This window comes from Spinacia oleracea, chromosome 4 (assembly GCF_020520425.1).
Source record: "Spinacia oleracea cultivar Varoflay chromosome 4, BTI_SOV_V1, whole genome shotgun sequence".
NCBI classification, from domain to species: Eukaryota; Viridiplantae; Streptophyta; class Magnoliopsida; order Caryophyllales; family Amaranthaceae; genus Spinacia; species Spinacia oleracea.
This window is the reverse complement of record NC_079490.1, coordinates 187467733-187488099: the sequence shown is the minus strand read 5'-3', so window position 1 is coordinate 187488099 and position 20367 is coordinate 187467733. Positions and strand designations below refer to the sequence as shown.

The window sequence follows — 20367 nt, the reverse complement described above, 5'->3', positions numbered from 1 at the left end:
GACGGGTTGGATGAAGCTCCATCCGAATCCGACCCGACCCATCACCCAATCCACGCGCCACTGTTTAACAACAATGTTTAATCGGGTTTCAACCATAAATTCGGTTCGGGTTGTTCGAATATCCGTCGGGCTTTGATGAAATTGTCACCCCTTTGAAGGTTGAAAAAATATATAAATTATATGTTGAATTAATTGAATGTTAAAGGGGTGAAGTGGAAGAGGTTAATGTGTATATTAGACTATTAATAATTGATGTTGAATAAGGAAGATAAAGTGGAAGGGAGTTAAAGTTGTAAAACATAGAAACAATAAATAAATAAATAAAAACTAATAATGAATTGATGAATGAAATGAGAGATGACACATGGCTTCCAATAATCTATGGTGACACATAGCTTACAATAATTTATGGTTATCCTTTTTAAATACTACTAGGTATAGATTTAATTATGTTAATTAAGTAATTAAAAAAATCTTTAAAAAATCCCACGAAAATACCAAAATATCAAAAAAAAAATCGTGGAATATTTTTTGTTTAATAAATTTTGGAGATTGTTTTATAAATTTTAATTTTAATTTTAATTTGAATAATCAATAAATTAAAATAATTAAATTATGATTAACGATATGTTATTAGTGACTAATCGGAATATGAGTTAAAATACTCCATTCGTCCCAAAATGGTATTCACGAGTATTCACGAGTATTCACATTCATCATAATTCATACTCCCTCCGTCCCGGAATACTTGACCTGTTTTCCTTATCGGGCCGTCCCTTAATACTTGACCTGTTTTCCTTATCGGGCCGTCCCTTAATACTTGACCTGTTTCTAAAAATGAAAATATTCTAACAATATTATATTGTTTCTCACTCCACCCCTATTAACCCACCTACCCCCTACTCCATACAAAAAATAATTAAAAATTCAACCCCTACTCTCACCCAACCCCACCTCTTAACCCACCTCCCACTAACTACATTAAAATAATACCCCACTATCAACTACTACCTATTAAAATAAATAAGTCAATTCAAGTCCCTTAAACTCTGTGCCGGTCAAACCGGGTCGAGTATTCCGGGACGGAGGGAGTACATGTAATCAAATTCCATTTCTTTCCCTCAAAAAAAAATCAAATTCCATTTCTACGAATCTACCATCAGCTTGTTTCAGCACCGCCGGTGAGTTTGGCGGCCCCACTGATGCCACAGTGTGATGCGTGTCACATTAACAACCTCAGCACTCAGCAGTGAGTTTCAGTTTGGCACCCAGAATTGAACCGCAGAACCTGGAAAATCGATTGCTTCTACATGGACAAGGAGAACAAACAATGGCCAGGAGAAAGATTTTGTTGTTCTTGAAACCCTTTGATGTTCACCATCTTCGCCTTTCTGAATCATTTTCTGGATTTTCCAATTCTAAGGTTCTTTTTCGTTATCCCCACCTTTTTTTTTAGCCAATTTTTTAGGTTAATTCAAACACTAAGAATTCAAATGTTTATGTTAGTTTCAATTAATTTATAGTTAGAAAGAAATTTGTAGTTCAAATTTCCTAGCTTTGCGTAATTAAAGGCTAATCAAATATCTCTTATAAACCTTTACTGTTTTTTTTGGTAGTGGAGTTAATGTTAGATTTTAGTCCAATAAAAAATCCTGTTAACTATGTATAATATCATTGCAATGTTGAAACTGCACATTTGAACTGTTCCCCCTTTACTCAAATCTCTTGCTTTAGATAACTGGGCTATTAATTAGAAGATACATGTATCCTGTCTATTAGGATACTCCCCTAAATGATTACAAACTTTTCTATAAGGCGGTCTTACACAAAGGAGCACCTTGGTGTCATATAAGTTAAGCAATGAAACTAATTAGTTAAGCACTGGAACTAATTAGTTAAGCAAAGGAACTAATTAGTTAAGCAATTGAACCAATTAGTTAAGCAATTGAACCAATTAGTTAAGCAATGTAACCAATTAGTTAAGAAATGGAACCAATTAGTTAAGCAACCAAAGTGGTCTTTCCGATAAGGCGGTCTTACACAAAAGTTGCCGAAATGATAATAACAAGCAAGAATCTTACTTTTTTCTATCTAGTCAAAGTGCACTTTTGGCTTATCCGTGGCTATATCTACTAATTTGGTAGACAATGCTATGGAGTTGAACTCAGCAGAAATGATGGTAGTATGGTGGGTTTGCAATAAAAGTGAAAAATGTTTTGCAACTATAAGAACATCTATGGTCCCATGTTTGGACTTATGGAGATTCGAGTAACTCTTAGATTGGAGACTTTATTTTTTTAGATCCTTTTTGTTGAGTCTTTCGTGCATATCTGCTGAAATCCATCTTGATTTTGTCAGAACGATAATAATTTTTGACCTAGGCACCTAGCAGAACATTTTAGGGACTTCACTTTTTTATTTTAGTCATGGTAATACTCAAAATCTCAGAGTTCTAGATGCTAGTTTAGCATAATGGACTGAGTAATCGTAAGTTTGGGTAATTCCAAGGACAAAAAGTTGTAGATTTAGCCTCTAGCCTTTTGCAAAACATGCTTGTTATAAACTTATAATGAATGTCTATTTCAGCTGCCTACTTCCCTGTCTATACTCTAGTAAATAAAAGTGTCTGTTGAATGACTGCTATCAAGAAGTAGCACATTTCGAGTTGGGTGCAGGGAAAGGAATTGTCCAATTCCTTGAAAGATTTCATGTTTCACACTAACATGAAAATTCTGATACTTGGCATGGACAGCCTATCTCGATAGTTCACTCATGTCCATTAATCTACTTCATGCTGTCTGTGTCTTGCCATCTTCTTGATGTATAAGGTCACAGAAAAATCGAGTGAATGTGGAAACTGCATATTTGAAAAGTTTATCTGTCTGGATTATTCACTTGTTGGGCCCTCATGGTTTCATTTTTTAACTCTTAATGGTGAACTTGGATTTTGTTTTGTTTTCTATCTTATGAACAGTACATTACATGTATGCTAATGTTACGATTTCTTGAATAATTAAAAGCTGTTGTCATGCTACTAGAGTAATCGTTGTTGTCTGAAGCCATGTAACTATGTAAAGCTATATCAGATGCGGTACTATGACCATTTTTTTTTGGGTAATTGTCACCCGGGTACAATAAATTCTGTACAAAACTGCAGACACTTCGCCATTTGGACAACAGAATTCAAGTTCACAGGGATGCTATAAGCTTTTGTCAGGAAGTTCTAAAACGAAAGTCGGTTGAGTGGGAAACTCTATTTCACACTGATTTATCTCGCCCAATCCGAGACGTGGATTTGGTCGTAACTGTTGGAGGTGATGGCACTCTTTTACAAGCTAGTCACTTTATGGATGATAGTGTTCCAGTTGTAGGAGTAAATTCGGATCCCACACAGGTTGAAGAGGTACACTTTTTTTTTATCATCACTCGCTGATTTTCCTCTTTTTCAAAGATTAGGATTTTAACTATTTTCTCCCCTACAACCAACCCACCTCCCCCAATAAAAAAATTAAAAAACAAAAGATTTCAGCACATGAAATTGTGTTGGTTGAGCTAACTTGTTTTATCTGGCACAGGTGGAACGGTTCAAAGACGAGTTTGATGCTACTAGAAGTGCAGGCTACCTTTGTGCAGCTACTGTCAACAACTTTGAACAGGTGAGACTGCAGCAATAACTATTATGTTATCAACATTCTTATTCTAGAGTCTAGCCAGCCGACTGTTATGCTTGTTTGCGAATAATGTGTGATGAGCCACATTCTTGACCTTTGAGGACTGTAGTTTTAGTTGGAGGTTCTATCTTGGATTATATTTGTTGAAGGCCTGGATGGCTGGACCTTATGGGGTTTGAATAAGACTGCAACATGTTCAGGATTATATCCCTCTACTGAGATGTTATGACCATTATATTTCAGGACGATTTCAATGGGAAGGCCATTTAAAGGATGAAATGGGATGTTAAAGTTCGTGTACCTTGAGAAGGAAACTAGTAAAAGACGATGAAATAAATTAGACAACTTAAGGTAGGAAAAGTGAATCAAGTGTTACTGTGTCAGAGGCAAACATGATCTGCAGAGAACCATCATAAACCCCTATAATTCTCACTTATTCTAGAAGGAATACCAAATTACCAAGGGAAAAGATGTGAATGCACAATAGAGTTTGTTGGATCTGGTGGGAAGAGTAGCAATGCTATCTTGCAGTAAAGTAGTTAGATTCTTAAGTATTTGTGCAAGGCAGTTAAGTGATGGTTTAATTAAAGGGGATGAGAGGCATAATGCAGACTTGCAGAGTCATTCAGTTAGAGGGAGAAAACATCATTGGGGAGAACACCGACCTCACGAAAATTGGTTAACCTTGTAATTGATGATTATTCGCCCTGGTTTTCATCAATTCAATCATATCTTACTTGCTTTTCCCTAATTTTTTCTTCATTTAGGTTTAAATTTCTTCTTCGGATATTTTTCAAAACCACCAATTAATTGCTCACTTTTGGAAATGAAAAGGTCTTGCGCGCACAAGGTGTACAATAAATTTATTGTACACCAAGATAACTTTTATGCACTTTTTTATAACTTTAACCTATTTTTCTGTAACTTTTATATTATAAAAATAAAAAGTTGATAAATAAACATTTTAAAGGGTTAAATGATTAATTTATACATTATTAGTGATTTTGAAAAAATAATTTTTATTCAAATGAAAAAACTTATCATTAAAAAATAGATAACTTTTATATATATAAAAGTAACTTTAAGCATTTTTGAGTCAACTTTTACTCCGGTGTACAATATTTATTGTACACCCATTATAAATAAGAATTTGTGTTTGGAAATAACTACCTTTTAAATGTTTTATTTTAGAAAAAAAAATACTTAAAAAACACCGACTTTAACTAGCACTACCTTTTAACGTATTTCGACATAATTTACCGTTAATGGGGCCTACTTTAAACTTGTCGCTACTTAATTTTCATTCCGTTACAAATTCTATGTATATTTAACTCTTCTTACCTCTAATTAGTTCAAATGTCAACCCCATTGATAATCTAAGCTAAGAAGTATACTTTCCTAGAAACAACATTCTACATTATATGGGTAGAACAAAAGAAAGAATTAAGTAATTGATGTGCAATTGGGAATTAGGGTTATAATTGATTGTGTAATAAGGGGCAAAAATAACATTTCAAGTGGTAATAATGGAGGGAAGTTGACGGTGAATGTTAACGGAAGGTAGTGCCACTCAAACTTTTGTGTTTTTAAGGTAGTTTTTGTAAATGAAAAACTTTAACGGCCCGTTTGGTAGCCGGTATTAAATGGTGGGAATGGGAATAAATTTAAGTGTTATTCGACAAGAAAAGAACTTCATGATGTCCATGGTAATGAAATTTTGTCTCAAACTTGGTGTTTTTCTTCATAAATTTGCATTCCCATCTAATACCACTTCTCAAATGGTAATGGATGGTAATGGAAAATTTATAAAGAAAAATAGATTATTTTGAGTGAACTAGCATTACCATGGGAATGCAAATTGATTTACTTTACAAATTTACATACAAATTCATTCCCATGGACACCATTTATGTCCGGCTACCAAACGGGCCGTAAAGGTACTTGTTTCCACAAGTGAACATTTGATTGGCACTTTCTCACAAAAAACCATTTTTCTTTATCAATTTTCTACATTTTCTTAGTGTGAGTTTACCAAAGGTTTTACTGGATTCTTAGTAAGATCACTGTCTCTCTGCTGCACTTCAAATATTGCATTTGACGCAGAAAGATAGCTTTCAAATTTAAGCTTACAGAAGTCGATGACATTTCTCAAAGTAAATACTAGAAGCAATGTCTATTTACTTCAGAGTGATAAATGTCAAAACTCAAACTTACACGAGGCATTAATATTTCCCCCTCCAAGATCAGTTAATCTTTTTAGTCAATGTTAAAAAAAAATTGAAAATCATAAAAAGAATATGATTACTAGAAAAGCTTAAGATGTAATTTGAATTGCACAATTAGGGGAATATAAGATGTTCTGCTATCCATTTTCAATAGGGGAAAACTTAATTATTTCATAAGTACTGTATACCGTATCGTTTTTATGTCCAAGATAAAGGATGTGAAATCCACCAAAGGAACCAACTGAATTCAGGTTTCCCCTTTTTGTTGCATTCCAGAGAGTGACACGGTACTCAGATTTCTTAAAACTCTTCTGCATGTTCACATGTTTGGTAAACCCTGATCCTAGATATGGTACTGTGGTTGGAAGTCCTTGGAACTTATATGAGAATTTATCATTATCCCTGACAAAAAGCAAATGGTAGAGCTGAAAACGCAAATTGTCACGTTCTTCCGCTCATCAACCAAACAAAGTATATTTCTCCCTGGAAAAGAGCAAAGGAGATGGTTAGACACGGTGCATGTCCATTTAGAGTGCACTGAGAGCGTGTGTGGGCTCCACTGCTCATTGAGTTGCTTCTATTTGGAATCATTGTGAGAGTGAATTCTTTTACATTAAGGCTCCGTTTGGTAGGGCGTAAAACGTTTTCATGGAAAACGGTTTTTCCCTTTTTAATCATTTTACGTTGTTTGGTTGGGTAAGGGAAGGAAAACAATTTTCCATTACTCTCTCAAAGGTGGAAAACCTTTTTCCATTTGAAAGGGAGGGAAACCACTTTTCCTTATTTCCTCCTTACCTCCCTCTCCTTTCTTCCCCTCAATCTTCACCATCTTCTCCCATTTTCCTTTAAGTTACCAAACAAAGGAAAACTAGTTTGAAATTGTGTTTTCCCTTGAAAAATGTTTTCCATGGAAAATCATTTTACAATGAAAACGTTTTACGCCTTACCAAACGGAGCCTAAGGGCCAATGGAAACTTTGGACTTCCTAGTCATATTGGAGAAAGGGAAAGGCTTGTCACGAGGAATACAGATGAACCTGGTGGTAGATGCCTAACAAACCCTTTTGCAATCATTAAGACTGTAGTAAAAAGTATCCAAAGTATTTTGCAAGGAACTCAGTGCCAATAATGTGCTGTCATGAGGATTTCATCAAAAGAGAAACTCTAAATGAAAGACTAAAAAATAATACGGGTAATATTGAGTCATGAAAGATGGGACTTGGAATAGTGGGAATGGTATCGGCAAAGGGTATATGTGCACCCTTTGGGGCATTTTCCGAATTGTGCATCCATAATCTTTCCATCATACTTGAATAAGCGGATAAAAGTTGCAGAAACATGAGAGCTAATTCTAAGCATCTGCATGAAATAGTGTGCCTAGTCTTGGCGAGTTCGTGTCCTGACCTTAACTTAGAATCTGAGAGAAAATCCCATAACCATTTCTGTATGTCTGATACTTCTGGAGTTTTGTACTTTTGTTTATTCGTTTCTTCTTTGGATGCTGCCTTGCCTGCCTTACTTTCTCCCTTATCACTTATTGAAACTGGACACCCTGTTTGTGCTTTTCCTCTATTATTTTTTCTCCTTTTGCGGCCCTTCTTCCGTACTTTCATCGTTGCTATTCATTTGTGGCACTTCAGGATGGTTTGTTTAGCTTTGTGTAGTAACTTTTTGCAAGACTATTGAGACTAGACTGGTGGATATCCAAAGGTGCTGTTTCCTTGCAGTTTGGGATGCTTTATGTTCCAGACTTCCAGCTAAGAGTGCTTTGCTATTGCGAGGAATAGAACCCAAGTACATAGCCCACAAGATGATTCTATCATTGGAACTAGGTTGTACATTTGTACCACCAACATTAAAAGAGGAAAAAAAACCAATGTGCCTAAACAATCCCAACAACCTATTGTCCTATAGTGTCTTACTTTGGTGCAATAAGCTCAAGCTGTACTAAGGCCATCCATGTTGGGAGAAACAGTTGAAAGAGAAAAAGCTCCAGAGCAGAGATTACAGTAAGGTTTCATCCCAGAGGTAATTTGTAATAGGAGTAGCTCACTATGTTGAAGTTAGAATAGAGATGAGAGAGGGGGATAAGTGTAGCAAAATCATACTACTATTTCATTCAATCTAATTAATTAAGTAACATCAAAAGACCTTTTATAGGCTCATCAAACATACGACATTGCTAGAATGAATAGCACACTAACCCATTACCGCCCACTAATAATATTTATAACTAATCATGTTCCTAGAATTAAGGACTACTAAAACACTAATTTTCAGCACAATGTTCAACACACTATACTTTATACTAAAGTACGTCACCGCAATTCGAATTTGATGACTATACATGTACCAACAGTTATATATTGAACTGAACTGTAAAGTCTTACTATCTTACTATTCAGTAAAGAATCGATGTGTCTTAGAGAAATAAAATGAAAGCTCATATTTAGACTTTTGGAGGGCACTGGTGGTGCATTCTCTAAGAACTTGGGGAAGATAAGGTGAACAGGTGATTATGAGAATCTTAAAGCATGCTTACACAGACCAAAAGCCCAGAGATTGCATAAAAATCTGATCAATTTTGATGTCTCTCATAATGAGCAACATTGATTTTGACTAGTAGCAATTAGTTAATAGAATCTGATTGATATATTCCTAATAGTAATTTTTGAAGAATTCAGCTTTCTCTTGCAATGAACAAAATTGTATGTCTGCTAAACTTCGGTTGCTTTTACTTCTAGGAATTAGGAGCAAGGATATTATAATCTGTTTGCTATTTAAGGGGTAATATGTACACTTTACTTAAGGGAGAGTCTTATGTAAAATAGAACAAAGTAGGATTTCTCTTAAACTATTAGTAGAAGCCTGTGAGTGTCGCGTATGCGGCATTCACTGCCGGTCCCAACCCCGGATAAAGGAGGAGGGTTGCGGTAGGTTGGTGGCGGCCAGCGTAAAACTAAGTCAAATATCATAACATGAATTGACAATGGAATATCGTTGGGGCTTCCCCTTCTTAGAGGCGCGCTACACCTTTTAAGCCCGGGTGTAGTGAAAAATATGTGAGGGTTGCTAGGTCGTCACCCAGAAGCGGCGCGCCACCTCTACACCTGGGGGTGGTGTCAAATATGCAAGGGTGCGCTATACTTTCTAGGCCCGGGTGTAGTGGATAATATGCAAGGGTTGCTAGGTTGTCGCCCGGAAGCGGCGCGCCACCCGTGGGTGGTGTTAACTATCCAAGGTTTCATGGTAAGGGTAGGGGTAAGGGTAAGGGTAGTAGGATGCGTTTTGGGACTTGGAACATTGGCTCTTTAACAGGGAGACCAGTTGAATTAGTAGAGGTTGTGAGAAGGAGGAGACTTAACATATTATGTTTGCAGGAGACCAAGTGGGTTGGAAACAAGGCAAGAGAAATAGCTCCATGAGGTTATAAGTTTTGGTATTCGGGAAAAACTAGGGGTAGGCATCCTTATTGACCGAGAATATATTGATGATGTAGTGGACGTGTCTCGAAAGAGTGATCGAATTATGAGTATTAAGCTTGTGATAGAGGATGACGTTGTAACTATTGTGAGTTCCTATGCACCACAAGCAGAACTAGAGGCTTCAACTAGACAAGAATTTTGGGAGGATTTGGAAGAAGTGGTGCAACGCGTCCCTAGAAGTGAGAAACTGATCATTGGTGGGGATCTCAACGGACATTTAGGCTCGAGTCGTGATGGATTTGAAAGCATTCATGGTGGTTTTGGGTATGGGGATTGGAATGAAGCGGGAAATGATATTCTGGATTTTGCATTGGCATATGACTTAGGTATAATGAACACTTGGTTTGAGAAAAGACACTCTCACCTAGTAACCTATAGGAGTGGAGGTAATACGAGTCAGATCGACTTCTTTTTAGTAAGGATTGCTTTGAGACAGTGCTACACCAATTGTAAGGTGATTCCTGGTGAGAGTACATCAACTCAACATAGACTTGTGGTACTTGATTTTCGAGGTAGAAGTTGTATAAGGAGGAGAATACCACTAGTATTGCCTAGGATCAAGTGGTGGAAATTTCAAGGGGAGCAACAACTAAAATTCGTAGAAAAGTTGCCAAGTGAATGTATTTTGCCGATGATATGGATTTTGATATAGACTCATTATGGACAAGAATGGAGCACACCATAAAGGGAGTGGCGAAAGAGTTCCTAGGGAAATCTAAAGGAATCATGCCACCAAGTAATGGCACATCTTGGTGGAACGAAATTGTGCAACGAGTTATAAAGAGCAAACGAAAATGCTATAAAGAGTTGGGAAAACGTAGAAGTGATGAGAACTACGAGAAGAACAAGGAGGCTAAAAGGAGGCTAAAAGGGAAACAAAGAAAATCGTGAGAGAGGCTAGAGCAAAGGTGAATCAGGATCTCTACGCAAGATTGGATACAAAAGAAGGGGAAAATGACATCTATAGACTTGCTCGAATGAGAGATAGAAAGACGCGAGACATCTGGAGGATTAAATGTGTGAAAAATGTTGATAAAAAAGTTTTGGTGGGAGATAAGGAAATCACAGATAGATGGAGGTTCTACTTTGATAACTTGTTCAACGGGGATCAACGGCGCGATATTGGAGATACAAATATCCCTCGTGATATGGTTAACCTAGACTTTATGCGAAGAATTCAAAAGAGAGAAGTCGAAATGACATTGAAAAAGATGGGACGCAAGAGGGCAGGGGGCCCGATGACATACCTATCGAAGTCTGGAGATGCTTGGTAGAGAGGGGTTGTATGGTTAATAACTCTTTTCAACAAGATTTGGGGAAGTAATATGATGCTAGTAGAGTGGAGGAAAAGTACTATCATCCTCTTCTACAAGAATAAGGGTGATGCCAGGATTGTGCCAACTATCGAGGAATCAAATTAATGAGTCATACTATGAAACTTTGGGAGCGGTTGTTGAGCAAAGATTAAGGAGAACCATGAAGATTTCAGAGAACCAGTTTGGATTTATGCCTGGGAGATCGACTATGGAGGTCATCCATCTTGTAAGACAATTAATGGAGAATTATCGATATAAGAAGAAAGATTTACATATGATTTTTCATTGATGTGGAGAAGGCGTATGGTAAGGTGCCGAGGGAAATTCTTTGGTGGGCATTAAGTAGGAAAGGAATTCCAAGAAGTATATTAATATCATCAATTTTTGTGCCTCTACATTAGTAATATAATTATATGTGGAAGTAAGTCATTTTGACTTTCTGAGTTGTAATTAGTAGCAAAGTAGATAGAAAAGGATAGACGTTATTTTAATGATGTGAAATTTGATGTTAACTCCAATTATTTGTTACCAGGAATATATCCTGAAGGAGCATTTGTTTTGTCACTTTGTGAGAATTGAGGTGGGAATGGGAATTTAAGCGTGGAATCTTTGTCTTCCATAGGGCACGCTTAGATTGGGTATAATGGATTATGAGGGTAATAAAAGTCAAACCACCATAATAAAATGACAATGAAGGTGAATTGAGGTGGTTGCAAGGAGGGTGGTGTGGTGGCATTGTGATGAGAAGTTGTGGTAGTGGTGGTGTTGTGAGGAGAAGGGAGGAAGGGGAGAAGTAATTACCCCCCAAATGAGGGTAATAATCATCCTAGTGGGATGGTGGGTAACTATTCCCCCCATGATGAGGGTACTTGTTCCCCCTTCCCTTTTATTTTCTTCTTGCCAACACTAGCTTGTTCCCTTTGCCACCACTTCATACCCTCATCATCGCCTTCAATTACCTTAGTTTGACTTTTATTACCCCTTTAATACATTACCCTCAATTCAAGCATGCCCATAGTGGGAATGGGAATTTATGCGTGGGTAAGTGGTGAGAGATGTTGGTGTAATAGAAGTACGATGTTGATGTTATTGTTTACTAGAAAAGTAATCCTCGAGTATGGGCAGGGCCGGCCCTAGGCATAGGCAAGGAGTGCGCCCGCCTAGGGCCCAAGGCCGAAAGGGGGCCCAATCTTCCAACTGAACCACTATAATTCTGTACATATAGCAAAACACGCATGTTTGTACTTGATACGGTAATGTGGCGTAGTGGTTGTTGCTTTATAGTTGCATGCATGCATCGCGGGTTCGAGCATCAATCGCAGAATTTTAGCTTTTAGCCTTTTAATTTCTCTGTGTTTTTTTTAAAATGTACTTTTTTTTTTTACTTTTTATTCTTTTAGCTTTTAATTTCTTTGTGTTTTTTTTTTAAATTGAAATTTCTTTGTGTCTCTTGCCAAGAAGATAAATGTGTCTCGTTTTTTATTTCTTTGTATTTTTTCTTTTCATGGAAATTTGTTTGGGTTTCTTATCTAGAAGATAAGTCTGTCTCATTTTTTATCTGGATATCTTCTATTGATCTATATTCTTTTTTTAGTGAGTTATTTTCAATATTATAAAACTAACAAAAATATCAAAATATATACTAGTAGTAAATATTTGTTTTGAATAAAATATTGTGATTACATTAGTTGTTGATTCAAGCTTAATAAGACAGTGTTAATAAAACAGACTCAAATAGTATATGATTAAATTGATTGTAGAAGTAAAATACGAAGTATAAATATTTAGCATACCTTTTTTTTTTTGTACGGAGTAATTAGTACTTCGTACTTCTTCTTCTTCTTTATTTATTTTTTTCAGAATCTTAGTTCCTATTATTTGGTTGATTAACGTAATTATACATAGTATTGGAAAATAAATTAAAATTTAACGAAATTCACTTTGGTAGCAATGAATTCTAGCTAATTCTTAATAGTAGATTTTTTTTTAAAGAAGGGGGTCTTTTCTTCTTGTTTCGCCTAGGGCCCATAAAATGTCAGGACCGGCCCTGAGTATGGGGATTGAAGATCTTGAATGACTAGTTAATGAGTTATCTCACTTCACTGTATCTCACTTCACTGGACAAGGCACTTGTATGGATCATCTTATTTCAATGCTTTGTTGTATAATACTTCGGATAATAATAGTGTTTGTGATTTTTGCTTTATAATTTATAAACCTTGAGTTGGCAGGTGTTGGATGAAATTATCAACAGACGTGCTAGAGCTTGTGAAATATCAAGAATATCCATACGAGTCAACTCCCACTTATTGCAGACACATGCTCTGAATGATGTTTTGATTGCTCATCCATGTCCTGCGTCATTGTCTCGGTTTTCATTCAGGTAAAAACTGCAAATCTTATCTTTTGAATATAATATAATATTATAACAATCTGTTTGGTGGCAGACTCAACAATGGCGAGTTAGTAAATTGCCGGTCAAGTGGATTAAGAGTTTCAACAGCAGCGGGATCAACTGCTGCTATGCTTTCTGCTGGTGGGTTTGTGATGCCCATATTGTCTAAGGATCTCCAGTATATGGTCAGAGAGCCCATACCCACACCCACACCCACGCCCACGCCCACGCGCATAATAACAACGGGTTCAAATTCTAGCGTCGTGCATGGTTGGGTCAAATCTCATCAGACCATGGAAATTACTTGGTCCACTGAACAAGGTTTTGCATACATTGATGGTAGCTATATTGCTCATCCTATTAACAAAGGGGATATCATCCAATTATCAGCAATGGCACCTGCTCTCAACATTTTCCTGCCACCCCACTTATTATCTTCTTCTAATAAGCATGCAAATTTATGATTTTTTTTTTAAATCTTTAGAGACTAAAGTAACACAAGGAATATACTTGTATGTTTTTCACTTGTTTCTTTTTGGGTGCTCTGAAAATGGCTACATAACAAATACAGACTAGTTCTGGTTTGAACCTACCAGTGCCACCCTTTTGCATAATTTTCCTAATACTAACGCACGATCCCCAAGGTATACAAAATTATTTTTGTAAAAATGTTACTTAAAAGCTAGGAACTTACAATTTGTGGTAAATGCTAGAAATGAATGTTAAAATTAGATGTTGGATTTACATGTAACTGGAAATAGAAACCATATGCGTTTTAATTGATAGTTCGAAGGTACAATATATAAGAAATTATACCCAAATAAAACAATACATTTTGTATAGCAATGGAAGGGTGAAACCATAAATGCTCTATTGTTAAGAATAAGACAAAATAAAACAAAGAAGGAAATAAAGGGCATGCACGTCAATGCACTATTGGGTGAATAATAATCAAACTATGAAGCTTTATAAGTGTTAGGATATAAAATTTTTGCAACAAAAAATTAAACACGAGCCCATGCAAACAAATGAACAATCAACTATTACAAAACAGGTCAACTTCTTTTTTGATGATTAAAGACAAAATATATCAACGACATTATAATGTTTGACACCCAAAAGAAAAACAAGAACATAACCTTTTACTATGTAGCTAGCTATGGATGGAAGTTTTTCTACCACAAGTCACAACTATCTTGTCTGCTCATTATGTACAAACTGACTTCTAATATGTCAATAGTTCGCATTAAGATGTAATAGAGCTTGAACCAGCTCAGTCTTCTGTAACGTAACTTCTTCAAAAGCCAGAGGATAAAATCAACTTATAAACAAAAATATACTCCTAAACGTAGTTCAAGACTCCTGTGGGCATGTTTAGCAATAGCAAGATAATGAAATTTCTTCTAATCACATCCTGAAAATCCAAAATCATGCAGTGATTTAGGCAGGCAGGCAGGCAGGCAGGCAGATAGATAAGATGGCGTCTTCTTGTATCTCAGAGATTACTTACGTGAAAAGCTGAGGGCGGTTTCGTGATAACTGAGGCCGCTTGATAGGAGACAGAACCAGATTCCTCAAAGTCATGGAAGGGTTAGAATTTCCCGATCCAAAGGGAGGATGGCCAGTGGGCGGCCTTCTGTTTCCAGCATCAGTCGGGACTGGTGCTCGTCTTGATTCTCTTGACGGTGAGCAAACAGAGATATCAAAGGCGTTGGAACTAGTTTGCCTTGCTGGCCAGACATCCTCCCTTGGCCCTGGAGTATCAGGAGTAAAAACCAATCCATCTGCAATATATAAGTCTACTGATTTTCCTCGGGTGATATAACAAGAAAATCAAAACAGGCTAATATATTATAAAAGTTTATGAGATAATAATGCAAACTCTTAGCCAAAGACCCCAAAATAATAATAATAATAATAATAAAAAAAGTAACTCTACTCTGTAAAAATGTTCCCATAATTGAAAAATGCTACTGTAAAAAGTCTGGTTTAACAAAAGCAGCAAGTTTCTGGCAGCTAAAATTGGATTGTAAAGAAGGGGATGATAGTACCTTTTCTTAGTGTATCTTGGTTATCCATCAAGTTGGACGGGTGAGAAAAAGGATCAGGCTCAGGTCTGGAATAGAAATTGTTTACAGGTTGTATGGATGAACGTTTCACTGAATCAAACTCGCTCCTCAACTGATCATACATTTCATCAAGCTTTCTCTTCTGTCTGGCATCAGCAGACAATTGAAATGAAACATTAGAAACAATGAAAGGTTTTCAAATAAATAAGGTCAGCCTTATAACACATAGAAGGTAACTAGGCCACCAGACAATACTCACCTTGATTTCTCAGCAAACTTTTCTTGCAGTTCTTGCTTATCTTTGGACAAGTTCTCAATCTCTTGTTCCATCATTTGACACCTCTTGCCCATTTTCTGGTACGCAGTATGCACCTGCTCCAGTTTCTCACTGAACTTTTCTTGCATCGCCTCACATTTTTGTCGGCACTGCGTCATTAGCCTGTTCATCTTGCATTGCATCTCTAGTTCCTTTTGCCCAATATAGAACATCACACTTCTATATGCACTTTTCATCACTGGGCTTGTTAAGGAAGAACAGAGCATATTGCAACGACACAGTACAGAAGAAATTTACCCATACTGATAAGATTTTTTGATTCTGGGAGAGGCTCGTTAATTTATGGCATTTTAATTACTGTAGTCAACTTTTTATTCCAAACAGTATATAGATATCTCTCATAAAGAATATGCGAAAAGAGTCTTGGTCGGAATTCAAATTATGAAGGATACGAATCTGAGGCGAGATTCCTGCCATTACCATCTGCAAGTACAAGGAAAAATACGAAAACATTCATAAATCATAACTCAAATGCAAAAAGAACCAAACAGAAAATGATCCCAAATACAAGTGAATTAATGCCAATGATCAGGACACATGTTAAAGTCAAACAGATACGTTGTTAACAAGAAGAGAATCGGAAAAGAGCCAACTTACATTAGTCCATTCATCATTTGGATTAATATCCACAGGTCTCATAAGACTGCATGAAATATAAGAGAGAAATCAAAAGATCATTTAGAATTACAGCAGTCATAAATGCCTACATATTGTATCGCTTCCAGAAATGGAGCAGCTAAGAATTGCAGCTGTGCTCTGAATTTTCCAGAGAAACCCCCCAGAGCAAATCAAGTTGTCAAAACAGTTCACGTGAGAGAAAAAGAACATTCCAGAATCGCTAAATATTTTCTAAGCAAACCAGCATATCTATTTCCTTCATAATACAGAAACAGATACTAACAATACAACATGTCTTTAAGTTTCAGCAATTTCTACCAAAAGAGCTCACCTCTTAGACAGCACCTGATCACAAATGGGACACGCTCCATCACCGTTGAGTATCTTGCTTGCATCTGATGTGCCTTATCACATGTTAAGTGAAACTTGTGACATCTTAAATTCAAAATGATGAATAAAGGGGACCACAATAACAACCCCTGCAATTGTCATGCTAACAACGGATTCCGGGAAGGTCAATATAGGAATTGGTTTATCCATGAAAAGTAGAGAGGATATTTCCAAATATTAAACATGAAAACCTAAAGAATGTAAGGAACACTATTTGGAACAACACAAGCATCAGGATACACAAAAGGTGACCACAAGTGGTTGAAACAGCTTGACCTTCCAACTCTCTCCAGCACGCATTGCATCTCATTTTAACCTTCAGCAAAAGAATTCAATCGATGGCATTATTAGGACCCAGGAAACCTGTCAACAATTATAAAAAACAAATGGCATCTTATCATAAGCTTCTAAAAATGATTTGGTACATATTTTACCAAATATTTCCCAAGACAGCATCAAAAGATGCTCTACTAAGAACTGACATATATTACATACTGAGTACAAAGTTAATACTGGAATGAACTAACTATGTAGCACAGCCCAGGGTTGTTTTGTTGTTTTGGTGTTTCTGTAATTTTATACTTGGTAAATAATACAAAACTTATTTGCCAAAAAAAAAGATAGAAGGAATTTTATCTAGTAAGACCTAGGGGAAGAAAGCTTATCAGTGCTGTCAGGCTGTCACCATCCAAATGTTATGTTTAACAGCTAATAGGATATGCTTTAATAGATATACCTTAGTCCTGTAAGATACACAGATAAGACTTAGTTCCCATTGCCAAAGATGGTCTTTCATTTTATTCCGGATAGACTTGACTCTTGTCTTTACCTTATTTTGCATGAGCAAGTGTCTAATCTAACTCAGGTGAGGGTCAGAGAATGGGGATAAGATGGGTGGTTTGGTAGGAAAAGAGCTAAAGGGGGAAAGGTTACAAAACTCTTCCTTTTAGCCAAGGCTAATCGTGGTGTGTCTCTTTATCACGGAACGCCTAAAATTCTACAAGTGGTGTGTTCCTTGGTCCTATGTACTACTGAAATTTGTCAACTTTTCCCCCCTTCTAATCAACCTCTAAAGTAGATTATAACAGAGAGATATTTCAAATGCCAGTATCAATTATGGTTGTGGTCTACAGTAAAGGCAACGAGCACATGTAGCTGAACTTGTCATACATATACTTTAACACCTTCTAAAGTAGAATCACTCACACAACATAGAGGATATTACATTCTCGTAATGAATTCTCATACCATGCAGCATGCTCAAAACAAAGGCTTGGAAAACATACAGACTAATACATCGACACACCTGCTAAGTATAATAGGGCACAATCAGTATGGAATAGGACCCTAAAATACTATGAGTCTATGATAGCTTCATCAATTTATCCACAGTGGAAAACGCAAACCAGTTAATCAACAAATGAAGAAACCTACATAGCGCGATTCGTTTCAAAATTCCCTAAACAGTATTTGGGGCTGCTTATATGAAGAAGATATTTTGTGACATAGTTTGGGTTAGAACGGTAAATATCACTAACATTCCAGTTACACCAAGCTAACAAACATAATTTTCACAAATACCAACACATTTACAATATCAAATATATAAGGTATTTTAGGCACAAAAAGCTACTAATAGATTTTCACCTGATTAAAATCTCAGCAGTTTTTGATTTTTGCACATTTTTCTGTCATCAACGAAGAAAAGTGGGCATAAATAGATGAAGCAATCAGCAAATCTAACAATATCAATCAGAAATTCTACGAAAGAGAGAAATCAACTAGTGTGAATCGCACAAATTCACTTAATAACAGCATATTAAGGACTATTCGAAGAAGCGGAATCAAAAAATTTGAATCCGTAGATACTAATAAAACCCTAGAACAAAAGAATTTGATAAATCGCACAAAATCGAAGTTTTTTCAACAATATCAAGCTTGTTGCTGAACTTATCAAACAAAATATTCCGTAAGATGCAAGTCGCGTTATACGAAATCAAAATTACGCAAATTCCTCACTAATATCAGAGAAAGTTACATGAAAACGAAACTAATGCTTCGATGATAAACAGCTTCAACCAAGATTCACCTAATAATTGCAGAAAACAGTGAGACAGAGACTTACCAGACGACGATCAGCAGCAGAGAGGAGAGAGAAAAGGAGAGAAGAAGTTATGGAGGAATTGGCGGTGGTAAGAGAGAGAAAATGAATGTATTGGGAATTCTCCGATTGCCTGACGAACGTTTAAAATTAGCCGGAGTTCCGAACTCTGAATTGCGCGGAAGCTTTTACGAAGTGCTCAACGTCCTATTTATTGACGAAAAGGGGAACCGCGCGGACATTTGTAATGCTCCTTTATTTCAAATATTATCTATACTAATATATTTAAAGGCGTTTGTAAGAAAGTATATAAGAGCAAGATCAAGGGGTATTGTCTTAAGATTTTCTTCATTTTCCATGTCAGCATTTCATTAATATTAAATAATTAAATTATTTTTAAGACTCCTTAAGATTCAATCAAATTTAGCTCTATGTCTGATCTTAAGATTGATGAATCATATGCCATGTCAGCACAACTCATGTCTTAAGACTTGGGGTTGATCATGCTCTAATGCCACATGACACCCTCCTCTTTTAATTTGATACATGTCATTACGTGTCATCCAATATTATTCAAAAATTACAAACACAAGATTCGAACCCATGACTTGGTGATTGGAACCACTAATGACTTATCCACTTGGCTATGCAAATTCACGTGTTATGTTTTACAAACGATATATAATAAGGAAAATTATTTTAATAAAAATAGGAGTTAATTATGATTTGTTTTTAATTTTTTACATAAAAATAGGCATATTTACAATTATTCAAGTGATGACTCGGCCTTCGGGGCATCACCCGAGCCCAAAATCTAGTTTCTATTTCAAATATTGTAGACCAAAAGATAATCCGATCGGACGTGACTAGCCTTATACGAAGTAATTTGTATACTGGATCCGTTTTACAATGTTGTGGAAATAATAATGCAAATCCTAAAAAATGGATATTGTTGGTCGAATATTTGATGTATATGTAGTTGTAACGTGTTGAAGAATACCATCTTAAAATAAAAAAATTAGTCTCAATTATGGTGCAAACGAAAATTGGTGTCACCCCAAATTTCTACACAATGATCTACCTTAATGTGCATACAAATAAGTTGATATAAACTTATAATTAGCTCAGAACCATAGTTTTCAGAATAAAGGAAGAGAGAGGAAGGAGAATATTTACTCCGTATGTGTATTTTTTAACAACCCAAAACTTCCCTTTTAAAAGCGTACTCAACTCGAAACTGAAGAGAAAATAAATAAAAAAATCATTTTAATTGCGACAGTCAAGGGATGGTTACAAAACGTATGGTATGGACTTTTATAACCTACGAGTTTCACTGAATGGACACTCGGTTATAAACCTAACTCAAAAGGAAGGCGCACATATCACGAACACGACCCAAACTGGCCAGTGGCGGCATGGGGATGCTCTCTAGCTTCCAATCCAAACCACTAAGGGAAGTACTTCATACTATATTTTTCTCCAACCCATAGTTAAACAAGTAAAAAGTTGCTTCACTTTTCATTGTATGACAAATTTATCCCCACCAAATAGTTAATAAAAACATGGATTCTCTCCAATTTCCAACCTATTTTTACTCTCCATTTCTCAAAAATACATTAAACTACACTTATTTCTTAGGAAAGTCTAACACCAATCACTTAATTAACTATTAAACCTCATTTGTAACCTTCCTTTCTCCTCTCATTCAACCTACCCACCCTCACACTAAACCCACCCACTCCTCAACTCCATCACCACATT

At 36.2% G+C, this 20367-nt stretch overlaps 2 protein-coding genes across 9 annotated transcripts; one reads left to right on the top strand and one right to left on the bottom strand.

Moving 5' to 3' along the window:
• Nucleotides 1–1092: 1092 nt before the first annotated feature.
• Nucleotides 1093–13681, top strand: LOC110782691 (NADH kinase). Its single transcript, XM_021986905.2, has 5 exons — nucleotides 1093–1423; nucleotides 3158–3403; nucleotides 3576–3656; nucleotides 12928–13079; nucleotides 13144–13681. The coding sequence occupies exons 1-5, from the start codon at nucleotides 1331–1333 to the stop codon at nucleotides 13553–13555; spliced, it is 984 nt and encodes a 327-aa protein (XP_021842597.2). The 5' UTR covers nucleotides 1093–1330; the 3' UTR covers nucleotides 13556–13681.
• A 451-nt stretch (nucleotides 13682–14132) lies between these two features.
• Nucleotides 14133–18858, bottom strand: LOC110782610 (E3 ubiquitin-protein ligase CCNB1IP1 homolog). 8 transcript variants are annotated; one of them, XM_021986772.2, is made up of 10 exons: nucleotides 18631–18858; nucleotides 18153–18193; nucleotides 16746–16868; nucleotides 16447–16519; nucleotides 16095–16140; nucleotides 15890–15920; nucleotides 15420–15675; nucleotides 15143–15306; nucleotides 14602–14875; nucleotides 14133–14505 (listed from the first exon to the last, which is right to left on the bottom strand). In XM_021986772.2, the coding sequence occupies exons 3-10, from the start codon at nucleotides 16813–16815 to the stop codon at nucleotides 14499–14501; spliced, it is 921 nt and encodes a 306-aa protein (XP_021842464.1). In that variant the 5' UTR covers nucleotides 16816–16868; nucleotides 18153–18193; nucleotides 18631–18858; the 3' UTR covers nucleotides 14133–14498. The 8 variants fall into 8 exon arrangements, with proteins under 8 accessions (XP_021842464.1, XP_021842468.1, XP_021842465.1 ...); XM_021986776.2 differs by having other exon boundaries at nucleotides 14602–14845; nucleotides 18631–18835; XM_021986773.2 differs by having other exon boundaries at nucleotides 16746–16821; nucleotides 18631–18833.
• Between the last annotated feature and the right edge of the window lie 1509 nt (nucleotides 18859–20367).

Bases quoted from the DNA above. Each gene is read 5' to 3' on its own strand.
- LOC110782691 (XM_021986905.2), top strand. From the start codon at position 1,331: ATGGCCAGGAGAAAGATTTTGTTGTTCTTGAAACCCTTTGATGTTCAC. The intron at 1,424-3,157 runs GTTCTTTTTCGT...ACAAAACTGCAG, and splicing joins CTGGATTTTCCAATTCTAAG to ACACTTCGCCATTTGGACAA. The intron at 3,404-3,575 runs GTACACTTTTTT...TATCTGGCACAG, and splicing joins ATCCCACACAGGTTGAAGAG to GTGGAACGGTTCAAAGACGA.
- LOC110782610 (XM_021986772.2), bottom strand. From the start codon at position 16,815: ATGAGATGCAATGCGTGCTGGAGAGAGTTGGAAGGTCAAGCTGTTTCA. The intron at 15,921-16,094 runs GTAAGTTGGCTC...TTGTACTTGCAG, and splicing joins CAAATGATGAATGGACTAAT to ATGGTAATGGCAGGAATCTC. The intron at 15,676-15,889 runs GTATCCTTCATA...TAACAAGCCCAG, and splicing joins AGGAATCTCGCCTCAGATTC to TGATGAAAAGTGCATATAGA.